Here is a 16520-nt window from a genome sequence, read left to right on the forward strand (position 1 = left end):
GTTATGGGTTTCCTAGCAGGAAAACTTTATGTATTGATGTGAATACTATAGTAATAAGAAAAGGAGCAAGGGAGGAATATAGTTGGGAGGACAGTACTGTCTTTTCCTCTCAATACACAAGTAAACAACAGGAGAACATAATCTGAATTTAACTCAGACAATATGATGAATTGATGATTATATAATGCTGGAAGGAATCATGGGGACACGACTGATAAGGACTTTCCAACCTCATAAGAGACTTTTAGGAAGAGTTGGAGGCATGGAGGGTGGCAGGCCTAGGCTATCTGTTAACAAGTTAACCACTATCCTCCTACTCACATCACCCAACCCTGTTTTTGATATAAAAAGGCAAAGCAGTATGATATAATAAAAGATAGAATTGAATATGATCATTTCAACTATATTTATTTTTTCTATGAGCAAATTAAATCTGAAAGTATGTTTCTGCAAATCTGCAATCACTGTCTTCTGAAGGAGAAGCTATGATACTACCAGTTTTTTAAGACTAGTCGTACTATTAGTAACATAATGGCTTTATCTAGCTTGTAAAAATGCTTTTAATTTAGGCCTTCTTGATTTGATTGTAGCAGAACAAACATATACTCATGACTGGTAAACGTTCATGTACCATGACATGATGAAACTGGTAAATGTTCATTGTTATCGAAGAAGCAATAATACATAGAGAGCATACTACCGGGGAGTGGAACCCAGTTGTTCTCCTGTAAGTTTTGTGTTGATAAAATAAGGTGGCGACAATTTGGTTGGAGAAACATCAAGGATTAGGCCCTGATTGGTCTAGTTGATTGCTGTTGTAGCGTCCATGAATATATCGATGGGAGCTCTCAATCTCATTAGCATCCTAATAAAAAGATGTTTCCATTTTTTATATTTATACTAAATTTTTAAATAAAACGAATGGTCAAACATTACAACTAAAAAATCAAACATCTATCTAATATTATGATATGAAAACATCTAATATTATGATATGAAACGGAGGTAGTATTTAATACAACCTCCTGTACACACTGTACTTGTACTGTCTGTACATGTATCAGGGTGGTTTTATACTCCTCAACACTTAATTATTCCAGTAACTTCTCTTTGTTTGAAAAAGCAGTGGTAGTTTTTTGGGAGTGTTGACTTGGATTTCGATCCTAATAACATGGGATCCCTATGCATATCAAACGCATGCCAAACCAGTTTAATTAATTATCCGAACGAACAGGATAATGTTACTACTGGTTCATTTGCAGATAATGCATATGCATATACACATGGCATTATAAGTACACATTATTAGAGCATCTCACAGATATATCTAAAATTGATCTCTAAAACTAAATTTTGAAAACTAGACTTATTTCCAATAGATTACCAAATGCATTTCTAATATTTAGAAATGCCTAAAATTGTAAATTTGAGTCAAAATATGAGTTCCTAATACAATTATTTATTTTTAGATTTTTTAGACAAACCCAATACAAGTTTTTGAGTAGCAAAATATTAACATTATGCTCTAAATATATAACGTATGCATATGGAAGAAGCATTGTAGAATCCAGTGAGAGTGAGACGGATCAACCCACCATCGGAAAACCAGGAGCCGGACGCATTGGATTGGATAATTTATTGATTTATATATACGGATCAGATGCATAGGATGGAGTGGATAAGAGCAGCCTAGCTGGATGGATTAGGACAAATTAACATAAAAAATAAACTAAGCTAGAAATTGATCATCATCATCTTTTATTTTGGGAGGGTAGCACAGCACTACCAGCTCCACCTTTCGTTCTCCTCGCCGTCGGCGTTGGTGGCCGGCGGCAGCTGCGAGTAGAAATCGTAGTCATCTTGCTGCTGCTGCTGCTTGTTGTTGTTGGGAGTGTAGTAGTGGTGCGCGAGGGCGGCTCCGCCGAGGACGGCGAGCGTGAGGGCCTGCGCGTGCAGCCTGGCGTGGATCAGCCGCATCTGTGGCGACTTCCGACGACCGTACGCCACCGACGCGCCCACGGCCGTCGCCCACACGCCTCCTGCAGTTGCATGATCGTCTCGTCAGAGAAGAGAATTGATTGATTGATTAGGACAGATCCCTGAAGCAAGAATCGAATTAATCAGCCAGAAATTAAGGGGATGAAGTAGTAGATTACCGATGGTGGCGAGCTTGTGTTCCTCCACCCATGCCTGCACTGACGAGCTCAATCGCTCCATGAAGGATTAGTAAAGTAGTGAATTGTGGATGTGATTTGGGGTGAGAGAAGGGGGTTGTCGGGTTGGTAAAGTAGTGAATGGAGTGATGAGAAAGTGGCAACCATGTATATATGTACGTATATAGGGATAAGGAGGTCAGCAAAACCAGTGGGCGGGCCCTCAGTTTTCATGCTTCTTGTGGGCCGTTTTCCGATGCCCCCTCCCTCCCAAGGTTTTGCTGCCAACAATATATATATGACCTAATCCGTTGGCTACCAAAACGGTCTGTTCCGCCACGTCTACTACCTGCTGCCAGAATGCCGACTTAACACTTTGGGGCTGCTGCCCCCACGGTAATATCTCATCCGTATTAGATTTAATACTAGAAATAACATGATTTTGACGAGGTATCAAACACAATACTTCATCGGTATCAGATTCGATACTAGAAACATGATTTCGACGAGGTATCATGTTTGATACCTCACGGTACCAGATCTGGCACTGTAACGGGGTGATTTTGACGAGGTATCAAATACAAATACATCATCGGTATTAGATCTAATACTGGAAACATAATGATTTCGACGAGGTATCAAACATGATATCTCGTCGGTATCAGATCTGATACTGGAACGGGATAATTTTGTCAAGGTATCAAACACGATACTTCATCAGTGTCATAACAGGTGATATCAGTGCGGTAACATCTGATACTTGGTTAGTATCGCCTAAAAAACTGATGAGTCCTCGTCATTGTCGTCGCCGCCGGCTGGTCCCGGCCACTGCCATCGTCGTCGCAGCCGCAGTAGTTGTCGCCGCCACGGCTGCCGTCGACCGCCACTAGCTGCTCCCGGCCGTTGTTGCCGTATCGTCGGCGTCGCTGCCCCGCGCCAGGTGTTTCACGGGGAGGTTGTGGAGATAGCAGAGCCCTAGTCGCCCAAGGTGTCCTGCCTCAGCAGTGTCCGGTCACCTGTGTAGCAGCAGCCATCGTGACGTCCCGCCGGCGCAGCAGCAGCAGGAGAAAGCGTCGCTAGTGGCCATGGTTGGTGAGCGCTGCGTGCGCGCAGCTGGAGCTCCAAGGGGAGGCGTCGAGTTGATTAATCACTAGTTGGGGTCGTCGTCGTGTCAGAGCTTGGATCCCATATCCTGTAGCATAGTATTTCCGTAACATTTCACTATCGACATATGCTAAGTTTATTGAATGTGCCAAAAAAAAATAACCGCTAGTATAATTTTGAGGATTGCTATAATACAAAGATTTCGTTTTAGAACGTGATGATTCAGACGTGATATCTAACACGTTATCTTGTCGGCATCAAATTTGATACCAGAAACGAGATAATTTTAACGAGATATCAAACACGACGGCGAGCTGGCGACGCTGAAGCCTGCGGTGGCGGGATTAGGGGGCGGCGGCGGGATCCCGTATGGCTGGATCGTAGCATTTCCGTATAATTTTCATTTGTCCCTCCCTCACCTATCTCCCCCATTCCTTCGTCCATCTCCGATGTCTAAAGGATGGCATTCTCTGTCATGCATTATGATCTAAATGGGCCAAAAAAACTTGGGCCCATCTAATCCGTGCTGGGCCTTTCTATCTATCCTCCTCCGTCTGGTTTGTAGAAGTGGCAGGCTGCAGCATCGATCCCCTTCTCGCCTTCTTCTGCAATCTTTCTTCCACTTCCACACCATTCATGTGATGATGCTTCTTCTCCACCACCACCACCCAGCTCGGCCTGCAGCCTCCATCTCCATTCCATGAATATTTGATTGATTGATTCGTCAGGGAGAGTTGCCAATGCGGGCCGATTCACCACCGCCGCCGGAGAAGCGGCGGCTGGCTCTCGCCGACGTCACCAACATCTTCCCCGGCACCCCCACTAGCCCTACCACCACCCGGCCTCCACCATTGCCCGTATCCAAGCCTTCCTTCTCCTCCTCCACCATTTCTGCTCAATCCGCAACGGGTGAGGGTGCTAGCTCCAGCTTGCTTAACTCTCCCATATCAACTGTCTACACAAGGAGGCGTAAGCGCAAGACCAGCAGCAAGTGGGCCAACCGAAACAAACCCTTCCCTGCTGGAACTGCGAGTTGTCCCCCTCCTTCAAAACGTACCAACAGGTCACCTTTTCTCTTCACTTCATCTGCGTCATTCACTTAATAATTTGTACATCTTGTCTGGAGTGCCCTCCGCTTTATTGGATCCATATCCTCATTTTTATGGAAAACTGATAGGTTACAACTTACAATACAGGCCGAAGCAATGTAGATTTTTTTTCCCTGTGATTGTGCATTGCTACTGGAAAGGGTAGAGTTAGAACACAGAGACCTACCATAACCATTTCCCATTTTATAATGGCCATGTTTGTCGAGATCCGTCATATATGCTTTTTTCCCCATAGCTTGAAACACAATCTCATTTACTCTTTTCGTACATCCTGCAACCTAAGGTTATAAAACATGTAGGCAATGACAATTCATGGTACTAACTCCTATGGAATGTTCTAAAATGTTCCCACTTTCATTCTTCTCCAGAATTTCTGTCAATTCCATTTGTTGACCACTTGAATTCCAGAGGAATGTGCACAATCTTTCTGATTTTCAGTAGGGTAAAATTTAGGAAAGCATTTGTTGTGAGAGAAATACAGGGAAACCAGATAATAATGCTCCCACCCAAATATCTTTAAATTCTGTAAAGCAAACACAGACTTTGGATTTATGCAATAGTATGACGAATTACTATTTATTGAGGCTGTAAGGCTTGGTGAACGGGTGAAGTCCCTGAGCACGGAGTTTGGTGATTGTATTAACATCTAGTGGTTACAATGAATGTATTTTATTTGCTGAAATACTGACTTGCACTTTCTTTTCATTCTTTCTTTCAACTAGGAAAACCTCAGTGGATCAGGATACTCGGCCTATTTCATCCTCGGCTTCTTGTCATAAAGCAAAAAAGGTCAGTTGCATTTCCTTAGAATTATACCACGTCTTGTGTTATGGAATCTTAAATCATTCTACCTTTTTAAGGGATGTACAGGATGCAATGATTCATTACGCCTACGATCTATAGCTCATATTGATCCGAAACCTTGTCGTGCAGTATCATGGACCCAGTAAAAGTTTTTATCTGTAACAAGACATGTGTTGAATTTTTCTAATCTATTCTGCAATGCTTATGTGATCAACTGCCTATTCAGAATTATCAAATAAATATTTGAAACTGCATTAGTATGCTTTATCCAGACATGTTATGATGTCAAGTACAACATGCGCTTGCATAGTTTATGGATAATCTAGATTTGGTCCATATGTAAGATCTCTTTTGCTTATTTTGCTTCTGAGTTCCCAATGCAAAGCCCATAGATAGTTCTTTGATGAGGGGTATGCACAGAGAAGAGCCAGTATCTTTGCGAACAGATTTCAAAGAAACACCTCTGAAAGGCAAAATCAGTTGAGAGCGCCAAAATAATGCCATCATGGCTAACCTTTCTAATTGCTTGCAATTTTGTACAGAAGCAGAACACGAAGATGAGAATTTCATCGTCAGGTAAACAGATACTATCAGAAGATTTTGTCAAGAAGCAGAGAGCATATTTTGAGGAGATTGATGCCTTTGAACTGCCAGAGGAGGTGGCCTCAGAGACTGACCTGGAGTGAAAAGTTAAATCAGTAAGCTAGCTTGTGTGTAATTCCTAGGATGTGTCATGTACCTGTACAGAAGTATACTCGCATAGTTTTACAACAATGTAAGTGCGACTTATAACCCGCGTACCGTAGTCATCACCATTCAAAGCCCTACAGACGTTCGCTTTGTCTGCTTATAGCTTATACAATATCAGGTACCGAGATATCAAGATGAGATCGGATCGGTGCTTTCACCGTTTGACCTGAACATTGTTTTGTCTGGAAGTAACTGCCGGCTTGAACTACTATATTTTTCTTCAAGTTCCTTCTTGTGATCAAATTTTCTTCATTTTTCTTCGAAGTTACTCCTTATGTTACTTCTTATGTTTTATATAAATTTTCTTCAGTGTATGGCTGACATTGTAATCGAAACCCACGGCTGAATTATACGCGAAGCTAGATTGGAGCTTCATATGCCTAATGCCACCACAAAAGTCATATGACATGTTGCCGGTTCAACTTGTGCTTTTGCGGCATGCTGTATGTGGAGTGGACTGATGACTAATCAAATCAAACAAAGCCAAACATTTCGCTTCTTTGTAATATTTCTAACCTAAAACAGTGATACTGATTGCGATACTGACATTAGGCGCAGAATGAACCCCACGAAGTCATTGAAGAAGATTGTTCTTGTCACAAAGTACCATTTTATCCACAAACAGGCTGTTTCGCACAATCGCCTTTGTCAAAATCTTAGTCCAAATTAAATAAATACTGAGTGGCTTTGCTGCTGCAATATATAAAATGCAAGGGAATGCACTGAATATTCTTTGAAAGTGAGATGCTATTTTCTTTACTTTGCTCTGCCTTTTGGTTTCTGCATGTGCTCACCACCAGCCAACTGCTCCCACTCTATTCATCCCACTTATGTGTATGCATGCAGTCGAGTGAGTCAACATAAAACACTGGCTGGCACGCACCATCCATGCAACGATTGAGCACAATTTTCTGAGTCAACATAAAACACTGACGTGGCCTGTGAAAGATACCACCATATTCTGCAGTTGTCTGCAAATGCAAATATCAATTCCAAGGAACAGATAAGTAATAGAAGCAGTTTGAGACACCATTGATATCCAGAAGGCAAGCTCCTCCAAATTGAACAATGCAATATTGACCAAGCATGAGAAACTTCCAAAGTTTGGGGGATCTGCATACATGGAATATATAATTAGCTAATGATACCCATTTCTATTCGTAATAGTTAATTAATTTCTAGTTTTCAAAATAAAAGAAAGGAGATCGCACTACTAAAAGTGACTTAAGTGCGCACAATTTGTTGACAAAGATTCGGCCAAAATGAAGTAGTACACACCTGAAGTTACGGACAAACTATCATCCATGCCTCAAGTACATACATTATCACAATTCAGCCCCTCCAATTTATGGACTGCTACAGCTATTTGCTGATACTTGATAGTTCATACTTGACACCATAGTTCAAATTTTCAATAATTATTAGCCAAACTGTGTTTTTAGTCTAGAGTTTCGGTAGTATACGTAATATTAATAAATATGTAGTCAGTCCCACTTTGTAACTGGTGAATGAAATCGACAGATACTCTAGACTGCTAAACGGAGACTGACTAGTACAGCTTATCGACAAGTGCAATAGCTTTGTCCAATACAGAGCTTATCATGTATTAGGTGAATCCTTGTAAATCTTAATTTTTTCCCCAGTAGCATAAAACATAACAGTTTTGGCTAGATTGTGATATAAACTGCAATAGAGACATTATAGGAAAACAAGTCACAGGCTAATAAAAAATGCTGTAACAAATTTAGTTATAAAAACATTCACCTAGTATCCAGCAGAAATTCAACTTTCTGTCACTCAAAACACCTCAAATTCAACCTTTCCACCACAAAACACAACACCTCAAACTCAACCTTTCCACCACAAAACACCTCCATTATACAATTCTGCTATTAATTTTGTCGCCAAACAATAGGATTGACATTCTTTTGTACAGAAAGAGGTCCAATACTAAAAGGGAGACAATATGCACATTCATGAATGATATTTACCTTGAGTTTTCAGAGCTATCCATTTGCATTCTAAGTTATACTTGAAGATGATAACAGCTTGGTGGAGGGTTCAAAAGACCAAACCATAAAGGGTATCTTGTCATGTTGGAAAGCCTCCATCTGATCCTCTCCACTTGTATACACTTTCTGACTGTAGAGCTTTCCATTAATTAGCATGATACATAAAAAACGATCAAATAAGAAAATGCAAAGAATAAAAAAGCCACTACAATATACAAATGGCCAATCGAGCATGTGCACAGAATTCTGCCTATAAATATTCATGCAGATTTGACTGGCAACCATCACACTGCACTCAAACCACAACCAAATGGCATCCCCTAAACCCTTCGCTTGCACTGTCCTTGCCTTGTTCTTTGCTGCAAACTTGGTTTCAGCTCAGCTTAGCACCAATTTCTATAACAAGTCATGCCCTAACGCACTGTCCACCATCCAAACAGCAGTGAGATCTGCCGTAGGAAAGGAGAACCGCATGGGAGCATCATTGCTCCGCCTCCACTTCCATGACTGCTTTGTCAATGCAAGTGCCCTCAAACCTGCACATATAATCAAAATTTTCACTTATAAGTGTTAAGTACTAACCGTTGATATTCTGACAATGCAGGGTTGTGATGGCTCGGTGCTGCTAGATGACACTCCAACCTTCACCGGAGAGAAGACCGCTGCCCCAAACAACAACTCCCTGCGTGGATTTGATGTTATAGACAACATCAAGGCACAGATTGAGGGGATTTGCCCACAGGTGGTGTCATGTGCTGACATCCTAGCTGTGGCAGCGCGCGACTCTGTTGTTGCGGTAAGGGAGACAAATACAATGGATATTAAACTAAGAGTTAGTTATTACCTGTCTGCAAAAGTTACAAGGAATTTCTGACATGACATCAGTAGCTTAGAAACTGAGATGAACAAAACAAAACAAACACAGTTTGAAGTTCTTGTACCAAAACATACCTTATGAAGGAGTATTACGCAGAAAGTCAACCCAAGTGGCCAAAGATTGTATATAAATTGATTGACATTTATAAAATTATCAACAGTCACCAAATATCTTCCATGCAGCTCAGTACAAACAAAAACTCCTAAAAAGTGATCATTTATTTTACAGCTAGGTGGTCCTACTTGGGTTGTCCAGCTAGGACGGCGGGACTCAACAACAGCAAGCCTGGATGCTGCAAACAATGACATTCCTGCGCCGACCCTTGACCTTGGTGATCTCAACAAGTCTTTCTCAAACAAAGGACTAAGTGCAACTGACATGATTGCACTCTCAGGTACTGTACATGTAAACATAAATTTTTGGTATACATGCCATCTTAACAAATGAAAAAAATATATTCAACGGCTAACGCCTGATGAGGTAAGATTGTCAAAACAAACCATACAAGCTGTATGACATTAATATTGTGCAAATTAGTTGTGTTTAGTGTCAAGGTAATATTGATCAATTGATCACTAACATAAAAAAAAAAACAGGTGCTCACACCATAGGCCAGGCGAGGTGCGTCAACTTTCGCAACCGCATATATAGTGAAACCAACATCGACAGTTCCCTTGCAACATCTCTGAAATCAAATTGTCCAAACACAACTGGAGACAACAACATATCCCCACTTGATGCATCGACACCCTATGTTTTTGACAATTTTTACTACAAGAACCTGCTGAACAAAAAGGGTGTCCTGCATTCTGACCAGCAACTATTCAATGGAGGTTCAGCAGACTCCCAAACTACCACCTACTCATCAAATATGGCAACATTCTTCACTGATTTCAGTGCAGCAATGGTGAAGATGAGCAACATCGCCCCCCTTACTGGGTCCAGTGGACAGATCAGAAAAAACTGCAGGAAGGTAAACTAAGTCTTAAGCTGTTATGTTGAAGCCTGAGTGTGTCTGTGTGGAAGAGTGTAATCTTAAGAGAAGGGAGAAGTGTCCCTTTTCTGATGCTGTAGTTGTCTTGAAACTTGTCTGTGTTGCTATTACAGAACACATATGTGAAAGGAATAAAGTGACATCAATAGAGCAATTGGTGTAACAGTTGTATGGCCTTTCATCTTTTCGCCCACAAGTTGCAATTGAAAGATCACTAATAAGAATATCTTGGCTCCAAGGCTCTTACTATGGCTTAGTGCCAACACTCAGTTCATTGACAGTAGCTCCTTAAATGCTACAACTCTTAATTGTATTATATCCAAGTCAACAAATTGCATATTAATTGTGTAGGGTTCAGGTCTATGATAAGAAAAACACTAAAATGACCATTAAGAGATGTGGCAACCCATTCTATAGATTTATCATTTAACTGGAAGAAAAATCATGTTTATTTGAAAAGGAAAATCTGTGCATTAGATACTTTCCTACTCTCTGCACTTGATATGCAGATGTGCAAGAGCCTATATCAGAAAAGGGGAAAAGCTAGAAATAAATTATATCATGAATATATCAGCACTTCCAAAGCGAAAAGGTTGACAATGTAATCCAACTGTCAAGAGTATACAATTCGGTATATAGAGCAAGATATAAATCAGAACCAATGTTTATTTTCTGAGGTCCAACAAATATACGATGTAGCTTGCAACAGAATACGTTGTTGCCCATGGGAGGTTTCCCAGTAAAAAGATGAGGAAGGCTTTGATTTTCAATTGTGTACAGAAAACCAGTCCTATACAACAGAGTTGACAGCTGAAAGATAAAAAATCTAACTGAGTAGGAACAGGATAAAATCTTGCTAACACCATAGTCACAGGGAGAGTCAGGATTGGTGAATGTTACGGATAGCTGCATTTATACTTTTACAGTCGAAATCCATTATCTTCATCCAGTTCTCAAAATCTCCAATTTCCTGTAAAGCAACAGAAAAAAAAATGGCATATGATCAACTAAAGGAACCTATGCAAATTTCGGAGCACTTCACTATTGAATATATTATGTTACTCCAGCTGCAGTGCCACAGATGGATACTTTTGGGGAAAATGAACTACACCAAAATAACTGCAAAACCAATGGCATCCCATTTTTCAAGATTTGATGATAAAAGAGCATACATAAGGTTATGATATGAAGTGAAGGTGAGTAGACCTTCAAGACCGAGTTGATTGCGTTGGTGGCAGCAAGCCACTGGTCAGTCTGCTTCCTGTACCGCGCGATTGTAGCAAGCAGTGCGCGGGCTTCAAGCTCTATGCGCTTCTCGTTGATGTAGAGCTCCTGAACTCCGCCATCAACCGTGGCCACGAGGAGATCCGCAACCCGCGTCCCGCTCCTCACAACATCCATCTTTGCTCTCTCTGTATATGTTGATGGGGATCGGGGATCAAAAGACATTTGAAAAATCAGAGATTTAGATGGGAGAAACCAATAGGGGATTGAAGGGGCTGGCTACCAGTGTTCTTCCGTTGACGGAGGGATTCGTGATTGTGGCGCTGCATGATCTGGAGCAGCGCAGCTTCCAGCTTCCCGCCCATCGTCTCCGCTGCCCCCTCCATGGCGGTGCCCTCCTCTTGAACCTGAGGCTGAAATTAAGGGTGGGGACGAGGGGAGATGGAGGTTGGGAATCTCCGGCGAGGGACGGCGGAGGGGAGAAGATGAGTCGAGTTCCTGCCAGGGAAACCTCAGCTATTGTTTGAGGGCTTCCATTCTTTAGTACCATGTACACTAATTAAAAGTATTAAGTATAAATTATTAATAAAATCCACCTAATACTCTGAACTATTTCGCGAGACAAATTTATTGAACATAATTAGTTTATAATTGACGAATATAATGTTGTAGTAAACATTTGCTAATCATGGATTAATTAGGGTTAAAATTTTTATTTAATAAAATAGCCTTTATTTATGAAATTATTTTTATTATCAGTCTATATTTAATACTCCTAATTAACGTTTAAACATCTGACGTGACAAGGGACTAAAAAAGTCTCTAAATCCAAATCGACCCTTAGTCGTTGCATATTGATCACACATTGTTAGTCGTTGGATCATCGCAGGCACACTACGGTTCCACTTACCTTGCAACTCGCGAAAACCGTGACGCCACCCACCCGCGTGCAAATACCGCAGAAACCGAGAAGATTTGAAACCAAAAAAATTGAATTTAAACATTGTGGTTTTCGCAGCTTGCCTCGTGGTAACCGCGACTAATGCTTGCCGGAATAACGCATGAGAACGGCGGAAACCGTGGTTTTCCACGCGGTTTTCGCAGTCAAAACTGCTATTACCACGAGGAAACCGTGGGAAGAAGATTTAAAACTAGAAAATACGTGAGATGTCAATTGAAAAAAATAAAAAGCCTTTAAAAACTAAAAAATACAGAAAAAATAGAAAAACTATTTTGTGGCTATACTTGTGACATATAGGACATGTTATTGGGAAAATAAGTTTTGACACGACCTTTTCTAAATTCTTCACATTGCAACATTAAAAGTTAGAACCTCCCTTCACCAAATAATTCACATGAATAACAAATAACAACTTCATTTTGATTGTTGCGTCTATACCTACTGCCCATTATTACGAACAAAACTATTATGTATGTACTAACATGCACATATAATTTTCCTCCAAAGATACTTTCCTTATATTCTTCGTTGTATATTTGTATTTCAACATTATGTATAACATGTGTCTAGTGCAAATTAATAATAACTCAACAACAAAATATTCTTAACCACCCTCTTATGAAATATATTTGCAATAGGCTATTTTTCCCCAAAATTCTCAGTTATGATTTTTAATTACACCGAAAATACACTTTTTCATGAATTTTTTTGACAATACTATACTATATATATCAACATTTACAATATATTTTTTAAATTCCCTCAATTTTTTTAAATTATCCTTAAATTTAAAGTCAAAACCGTGATCATACCGTTATCGCGTCTCGGTGGAGAGCCCGGTTACCGTCCTGGCACATGAACCCTATCCACCACAAATCTATGACGCTACCTTGGAGGCTCGACCACATCGAGGTTACTGTCTTCTCCTCGCCGATGATACAATCCCACTAGGTCAATGGCGAACGAATCAAGTGATGGCACAAAACTTAGATCTCTGGAATGCACCCACAGCTGACGTGGAGGTAATGGTATGAATCTTGCCATACGGGGTAGGCAGGTTGCTTTTCAGCTTCAGCGAATTGACGTGGAGGTAATGGTATGAACCTTGCCTTTTGATTTCTCCAGGAAGGCGGCCATGCTGCCTGTGCCCCTAGCCCATCAAGCAACCGATACTACAGCCTACAGGAGAAAGAGGGAGAGGATGAGGAAAAAAAAAACCAACCTCCTCTTTTAGTTTTTGTTTATGGTTATAAACTAAATTTGATTTGTAATTTTAAATTTGAAGTTGATTTTAGAATGTTTTCATCTTAATTTATTTTTAAGTCTTTGCCTTTAGATCTCTAAGAACATATATATAAATATTTTGTTTACAATTTATTTTTAATTTGCAAAGATGGCGTTTGACATATATATATATATATATATATATATATATATATATATATATATATATATTCTACGGTGAGTTGCAACTCACGGGTTGCTCCGTGAGTCGGGATCCAAAAACAACATATCAAATCACCTCTAAATTTCGATTTATATGGCTCACTAGATTCTTCATATCTCGTAGCATGTGTATCATTTTTAAAAATCTAAAAAAAATACTTAAAAATCTCCAAAAATACAAAAATTTTGCGTGCTATAAGATCTTGATACCAAGAATCTAGTGAGTCATATAAATCGAAATTTAGAGATGATTTGATATGTTTTTCAACTCTGACTCACGGAGCAGCCCATAAGTTGAACTCACCATAGCTTCTCTATATATATATATATATATATATATATATATATATATTGCTTTTATGTAAGAGCACTGAAAACATGTGAAAAAATATACTACGAGCTACATCAACACTTCACATGATTTATCTAATTATGTAATAATATAGAGTCAAGTCAAGATATCAACCTATACAATATATATTTTTCCATTAATTTTCTTAAAAATTTTAAATTCTCTATAAATTTAAACTTAAAACCGCGGTACGTACCACGCCTCCTAGAAGAGACCGGTTACCGCGGTTACAGAAGCCGTGTGCATGACTATCTCTAGGAGTCCAATCTTTTCGATCAGATGCAACTACTTATTATTTCTTAATTTTATCCAGACAAGAACGCATGATGGAACTTATTACCCTTGCACGGCCAATATTCAGATCTCCCCATCCTCTTTTGATGGACTGTTGACCAGTCTCTTTAATTACATCTTAACAGCTCTATGCTTTTGTAAATGTTAGCCTGTCTGGTCTAGTACTGTACTGGAGTAGCTTAACTAGCTAGCACACTATAGACCCATTGACTTGTTAATGCACTGCAGATGCATGGTCTCTGTCTGTTTTCCTTATGCAGTATACATGCATCCATAAGAAGGTCTAGATTTGTCAGCCAAAACCTCCACTAATTGATTGATTGCGGTCCAAAAGCCTCCTACCAGCTGCATGGATGGAAGGAAGGCCTTATTTGGATTACAATTTTTTTTAAAAAAACATCGCATCAAATTTTTAAACACATATTTAAAGTATTAAACGTAGTCTAGTTACAAAACAAATTTCAGATTCCGCCTGGAAACCGCGAGACGAATCTTTTGAGTCTAATTAATCCATCATTAGCACATGTTGGTTACTGTAGCACTTATGGCTAATCACATCCTAATTATGCTCAAAAGATCCGTCTCACGATTTCCCCCATAACTATATAATTAGTTTTATTGTTCATGTATATTTAATGCTTTATTTAGATGTTTAAAAATTTGATACGATGTTTTTGAGAAAAAAAATTTGGAAACTAAACATAGCCGAAGCATTCGTCGCCTATCTATCTAGCACTGAGTTCAGATTCAGTTGGTTCAAAATTCTACCATGCTACTGTACTATACGAGACGAATTGTCATGGCTGAGCATGAGCTCACAGTTAATTGGCTAGCTATAGGTAGGTAGTTCCAGGTAGATAAGCTTTCTTGCTAAAGTTCGGCTAGCCGGCCATCTCTTAAGAAAACATCCTTCCTGCGAAACACAAAATGAGACATTTGAGCTACTGGAAGCATACCTTTCGTTTTTCGCCATTTTCGATTGGTCAAATCAAGATCTAAAATGTCAGTGCCATATATGTCAGTTAATTACTAATTCTTCAATCACATGCATGCATGGTAATATGTTACTTTCAGGCCCAACAAAATGAGACCTGCAGTTTGAAATTGATCTCTAATGAGGTAGTAGTACACACACGTTGAGTCGTTCTAGGTTTGATGAGTACGATATCCCCATACCCAATCTTTTCTGTACTGCAGGCTTCATATATTGTAGCTGCTTAATTGCTTTGCCTGCCTAATTGGCTCTCTTAATCAATTCTGGCACCCTACCTAACAATGTCGTTTTGCTAGTTTTTGTAAATTAATGTACTGTATGTCGACCTGACTGATATATTCGTTCAAAGCTTAATTTACCGTCCCTTCCTTTACGAGTTGATCGATTAAGAAATTAATTAGTTGATGCCACAACTTATGTCATGATAGCAAAATAGGTTAATTAATTGGGATAGGACAGCTGTAATCCTGAAGAGAGATATATGCGTTTGTAGTATGCATATCATATCCTTTTTTGTAATCGTGATCCGATGGTACGTAGATAACCGCCAAATGTTTTAGATTAGTTTCGTCCTGATAAATTGTACATAGCAGACTCTCAGAATTCAGAACCAAGTTCTCAATTAAATTCTTATTGGAATTATATGGCTTGGCCCATGAAATAGAGAATAATTGATAAGACATTTGTAAGTTTCATGATGATGATGATGATGATGATGATTATTATTATTATTATTATTATTATTATTATTATTATTATTATTATTATTATGTGTTATATCTTATGTCTACATGATTTCTCTTTCATATGCCAAAAAAAAACTTAGAAAATGAAACATGAACAATTTTAAAATTTATACACAAACTTCAGTTTTACGTAAGAAGGCTAGCTAAAAAATTTTCATGATTTTTTAAGCTTCAAATGGGATATATGGGATATAGATAATTGTCAACATGGCATGCCTAAGGATATTTTTTGAGAAAATATCTGATCTAATAGCATTATTAATAGAAACAACTGATTAGCTTAATGACATATTATAGAAGTAAAGGGATAAACAAATTGTTGAATTAGTGCATATATATTTAGTGGTACGGAGGTAGATTCTTTCGTAGCAAGTGCCTCAGGAAATCATAGCTTAATACTAATAAGCTAACCACATGCTTGTTGGGTTGGAGTTTGTACTAGCACCGAAGTAGGTGTAGCTTAACTAGTTAGTATCGTTGTGGTGAAACCAGAGTCTTTGTCAATATATCTCAAAATGCGGTTAGCCCAATCTTCAGATGTACTTATTATTTTGTACGTACGTACATATTTTCGAGGGGGTGAGGACACACGTGCGTATGTGTTTCGCAAAAACTAAAAAAGTTTTTGTGCTCGCAAATAGCAAGTACTCACGCATGAATTGCTAGCTTTCGTAAATGGTTTTCCCCTGTCATTCGTTTT

General features: G+C 39.2%; 4 protein-coding genes across 6 annotated transcripts; 2 read left to right on the plus strand and 2 right to left on the minus strand.

The window, feature by feature from the left end:
* Positions 1–1474: 1474 nt before the first annotated feature.
* LOC102719429 lies at positions 1475–2361 on the minus strand. Its single transcript, XM_006662597.3, has 2 exons — positions 2157–2361; positions 1475–2039 (listed from the first exon to the last, which is right to left on the minus strand). Exons 1-2 carry the CDS (start codon positions 2215–2217, stop codon positions 1783–1785), a joined length of 318 nt encoding a protein of 105 aa, XP_006662660.1. The 5' UTR covers positions 2218–2361; the 3' UTR covers positions 1475–1782.
* A 1510-nt stretch (positions 2362–3871) lies between these two features.
* LOC102711026 lies at positions 3872–5876 on the plus strand. Of its 2 annotated transcripts, none has more exons than XM_015842616.2 (3): positions 3872–4320; positions 5089–5155; positions 5713–5876. In XM_015842616.2, the coding sequence occupies exons 1-3, from the start codon at positions 3998–4000 to the stop codon at positions 5854–5856; spliced, it is 534 nt and encodes a 177-aa protein (XP_015698102.1). In that variant the 5' UTR covers positions 3872–3997; the 3' UTR covers positions 5857–5876. The 2 variants fall into 2 exon arrangements, with proteins under 2 accessions (XP_015698102.1, XP_015698103.1); XM_015842617.2 differs by lacking the exon at positions 5713–5876 and adding an exon at positions 5227–5448.
* Positions 5877–8242: 2366 nt separating this feature from the next.
* Positions 8243–9952, plus strand: LOC102719709 (cationic peroxidase 1-like). The gene is made up of 4 exons (XM_015842615.2): positions 8243–8452; positions 8537–8728; positions 9038–9203; positions 9406–9952. The coding sequence occupies exons 1-4, from the start codon at positions 8243–8245 to the stop codon at positions 9789–9791; spliced, it is 954 nt and encodes a 317-aa protein (XP_015698101.1). The 3' UTR covers positions 9792–9952.
* A 507-nt stretch (positions 9953–10459) lies between these two features.
* Positions 10460–11558, minus strand: LOC102711303 (biogenesis of lysosome-related organelles complex 1 subunit 1-like). Of its 2 annotated transcripts, none has more exons than XM_015842397.2 (3): positions 11311–11558; positions 11010–11215; positions 10460–10773 (listed from the first exon to the last, which is right to left on the minus strand). In XM_015842397.2, the coding sequence occupies exons 1-3, from the start codon at positions 11411–11413 to the stop codon at positions 10684–10686; spliced, it is 399 nt and encodes a 132-aa protein (XP_015697883.1). In that variant the 5' UTR covers positions 11414–11558; the 3' UTR covers positions 10460–10683. The 2 variants fall into 2 exon arrangements, with proteins under 2 accessions (XP_015697883.1, XP_015697884.1); XM_015842398.2 differs by having other exon boundaries at positions 10684–10773; positions 10976–11215.
* Between the last annotated feature and the right edge of the window lie 4962 nt (positions 11559–16520).

This window comes from Oryza brachyantha, chromosome 11 (assembly GCF_000231095.2).
Source record: "Oryza brachyantha chromosome 11, ObraRS2, whole genome shotgun sequence".
Taxonomy (NCBI): Eukaryota; Viridiplantae; Streptophyta; class Magnoliopsida; order Poales; family Poaceae; genus Oryza; species Oryza brachyantha.

What these genes read in the sequence shown, in the direction of transcription:
- LOC102719429 (XM_006662597.3), bottom strand. Translation starts at nt 2,217, where the DNA reads ATGGAGCGATTGAGCTCGTCAGTGCAGGCATGGGTGGAGGAACACAAG. An exon ending in ACACAAGCTCGCCACCATCG is followed by an intron (nt 2,040 to 2,156) that starts GTAATCTACTAC and finishes ATGCAACTGCAG; the next exon opens with GAGGCGTGTGGGCGACGGCC.
- LOC102711026 (XM_015842616.2), top strand. Translation starts at nt 3,998, where the DNA reads ATGCGGGCCGATTCACCACCGCCGCCGGAGAAGCGGCGGCTGGCTCTC. An exon ending in CCTTCAAAACGTACCAACAG is followed by an intron (nt 4,321 to 5,088) that starts GTCACCTTTTCT and finishes TCTTTCAACTAG; the next exon opens with GAAAACCTCAGTGGATCAGG. An exon ending in CTTGTCATAAAGCAAAAAAG is followed by an intron (nt 5,156 to 5,712) that starts GTCAGTTGCATT and finishes AATTTTGTACAG; the next exon opens with AAGCAGAACACGAAGATGAG.
- LOC102719709 (XM_015842615.2), top strand. Translation starts at nt 8,243, where the DNA reads ATGGCATCCCCTAAACCCTTCGCTTGCACTGTCCTTGCCTTGTTCTTT. An exon ending in TCCATGACTGCTTTGTCAAT is followed by an intron (nt 8,453 to 8,536) that starts GCAAGTGCCCTC and finishes CTGACAATGCAG; the next exon opens with GGTTGTGATGGCTCGGTGCT. An exon ending in CGCGCGACTCTGTTGTTGCG is followed by an intron (nt 8,729 to 9,037) that starts GTAAGGGAGACA and finishes TTTATTTTACAG; the next exon opens with CTAGGTGGTCCTACTTGGGT.
- LOC102711303 (XM_015842397.2), bottom strand. Translation starts at nt 11,413, where the DNA reads ATGGAGGGGGCAGCGGAGACGATGGGCGGGAAGCTGGAAGCTGCGCTG. An exon ending in CCGTCAACGGAAGAACACTG is followed by an intron (nt 11,216 to 11,310) that starts GTAGCCAGCCCC and finishes CAACATATACAG; the next exon opens with AGAGAGCAAAGATGGATGTT. An exon ending in CAATCAACTCGGTCTTGAAG is followed by an intron (nt 10,774 to 11,009) that starts GTCTACTCACCT and finishes GTTGCTTTACAG; the next exon opens with GAAATTGGAGATTTTGAGAA.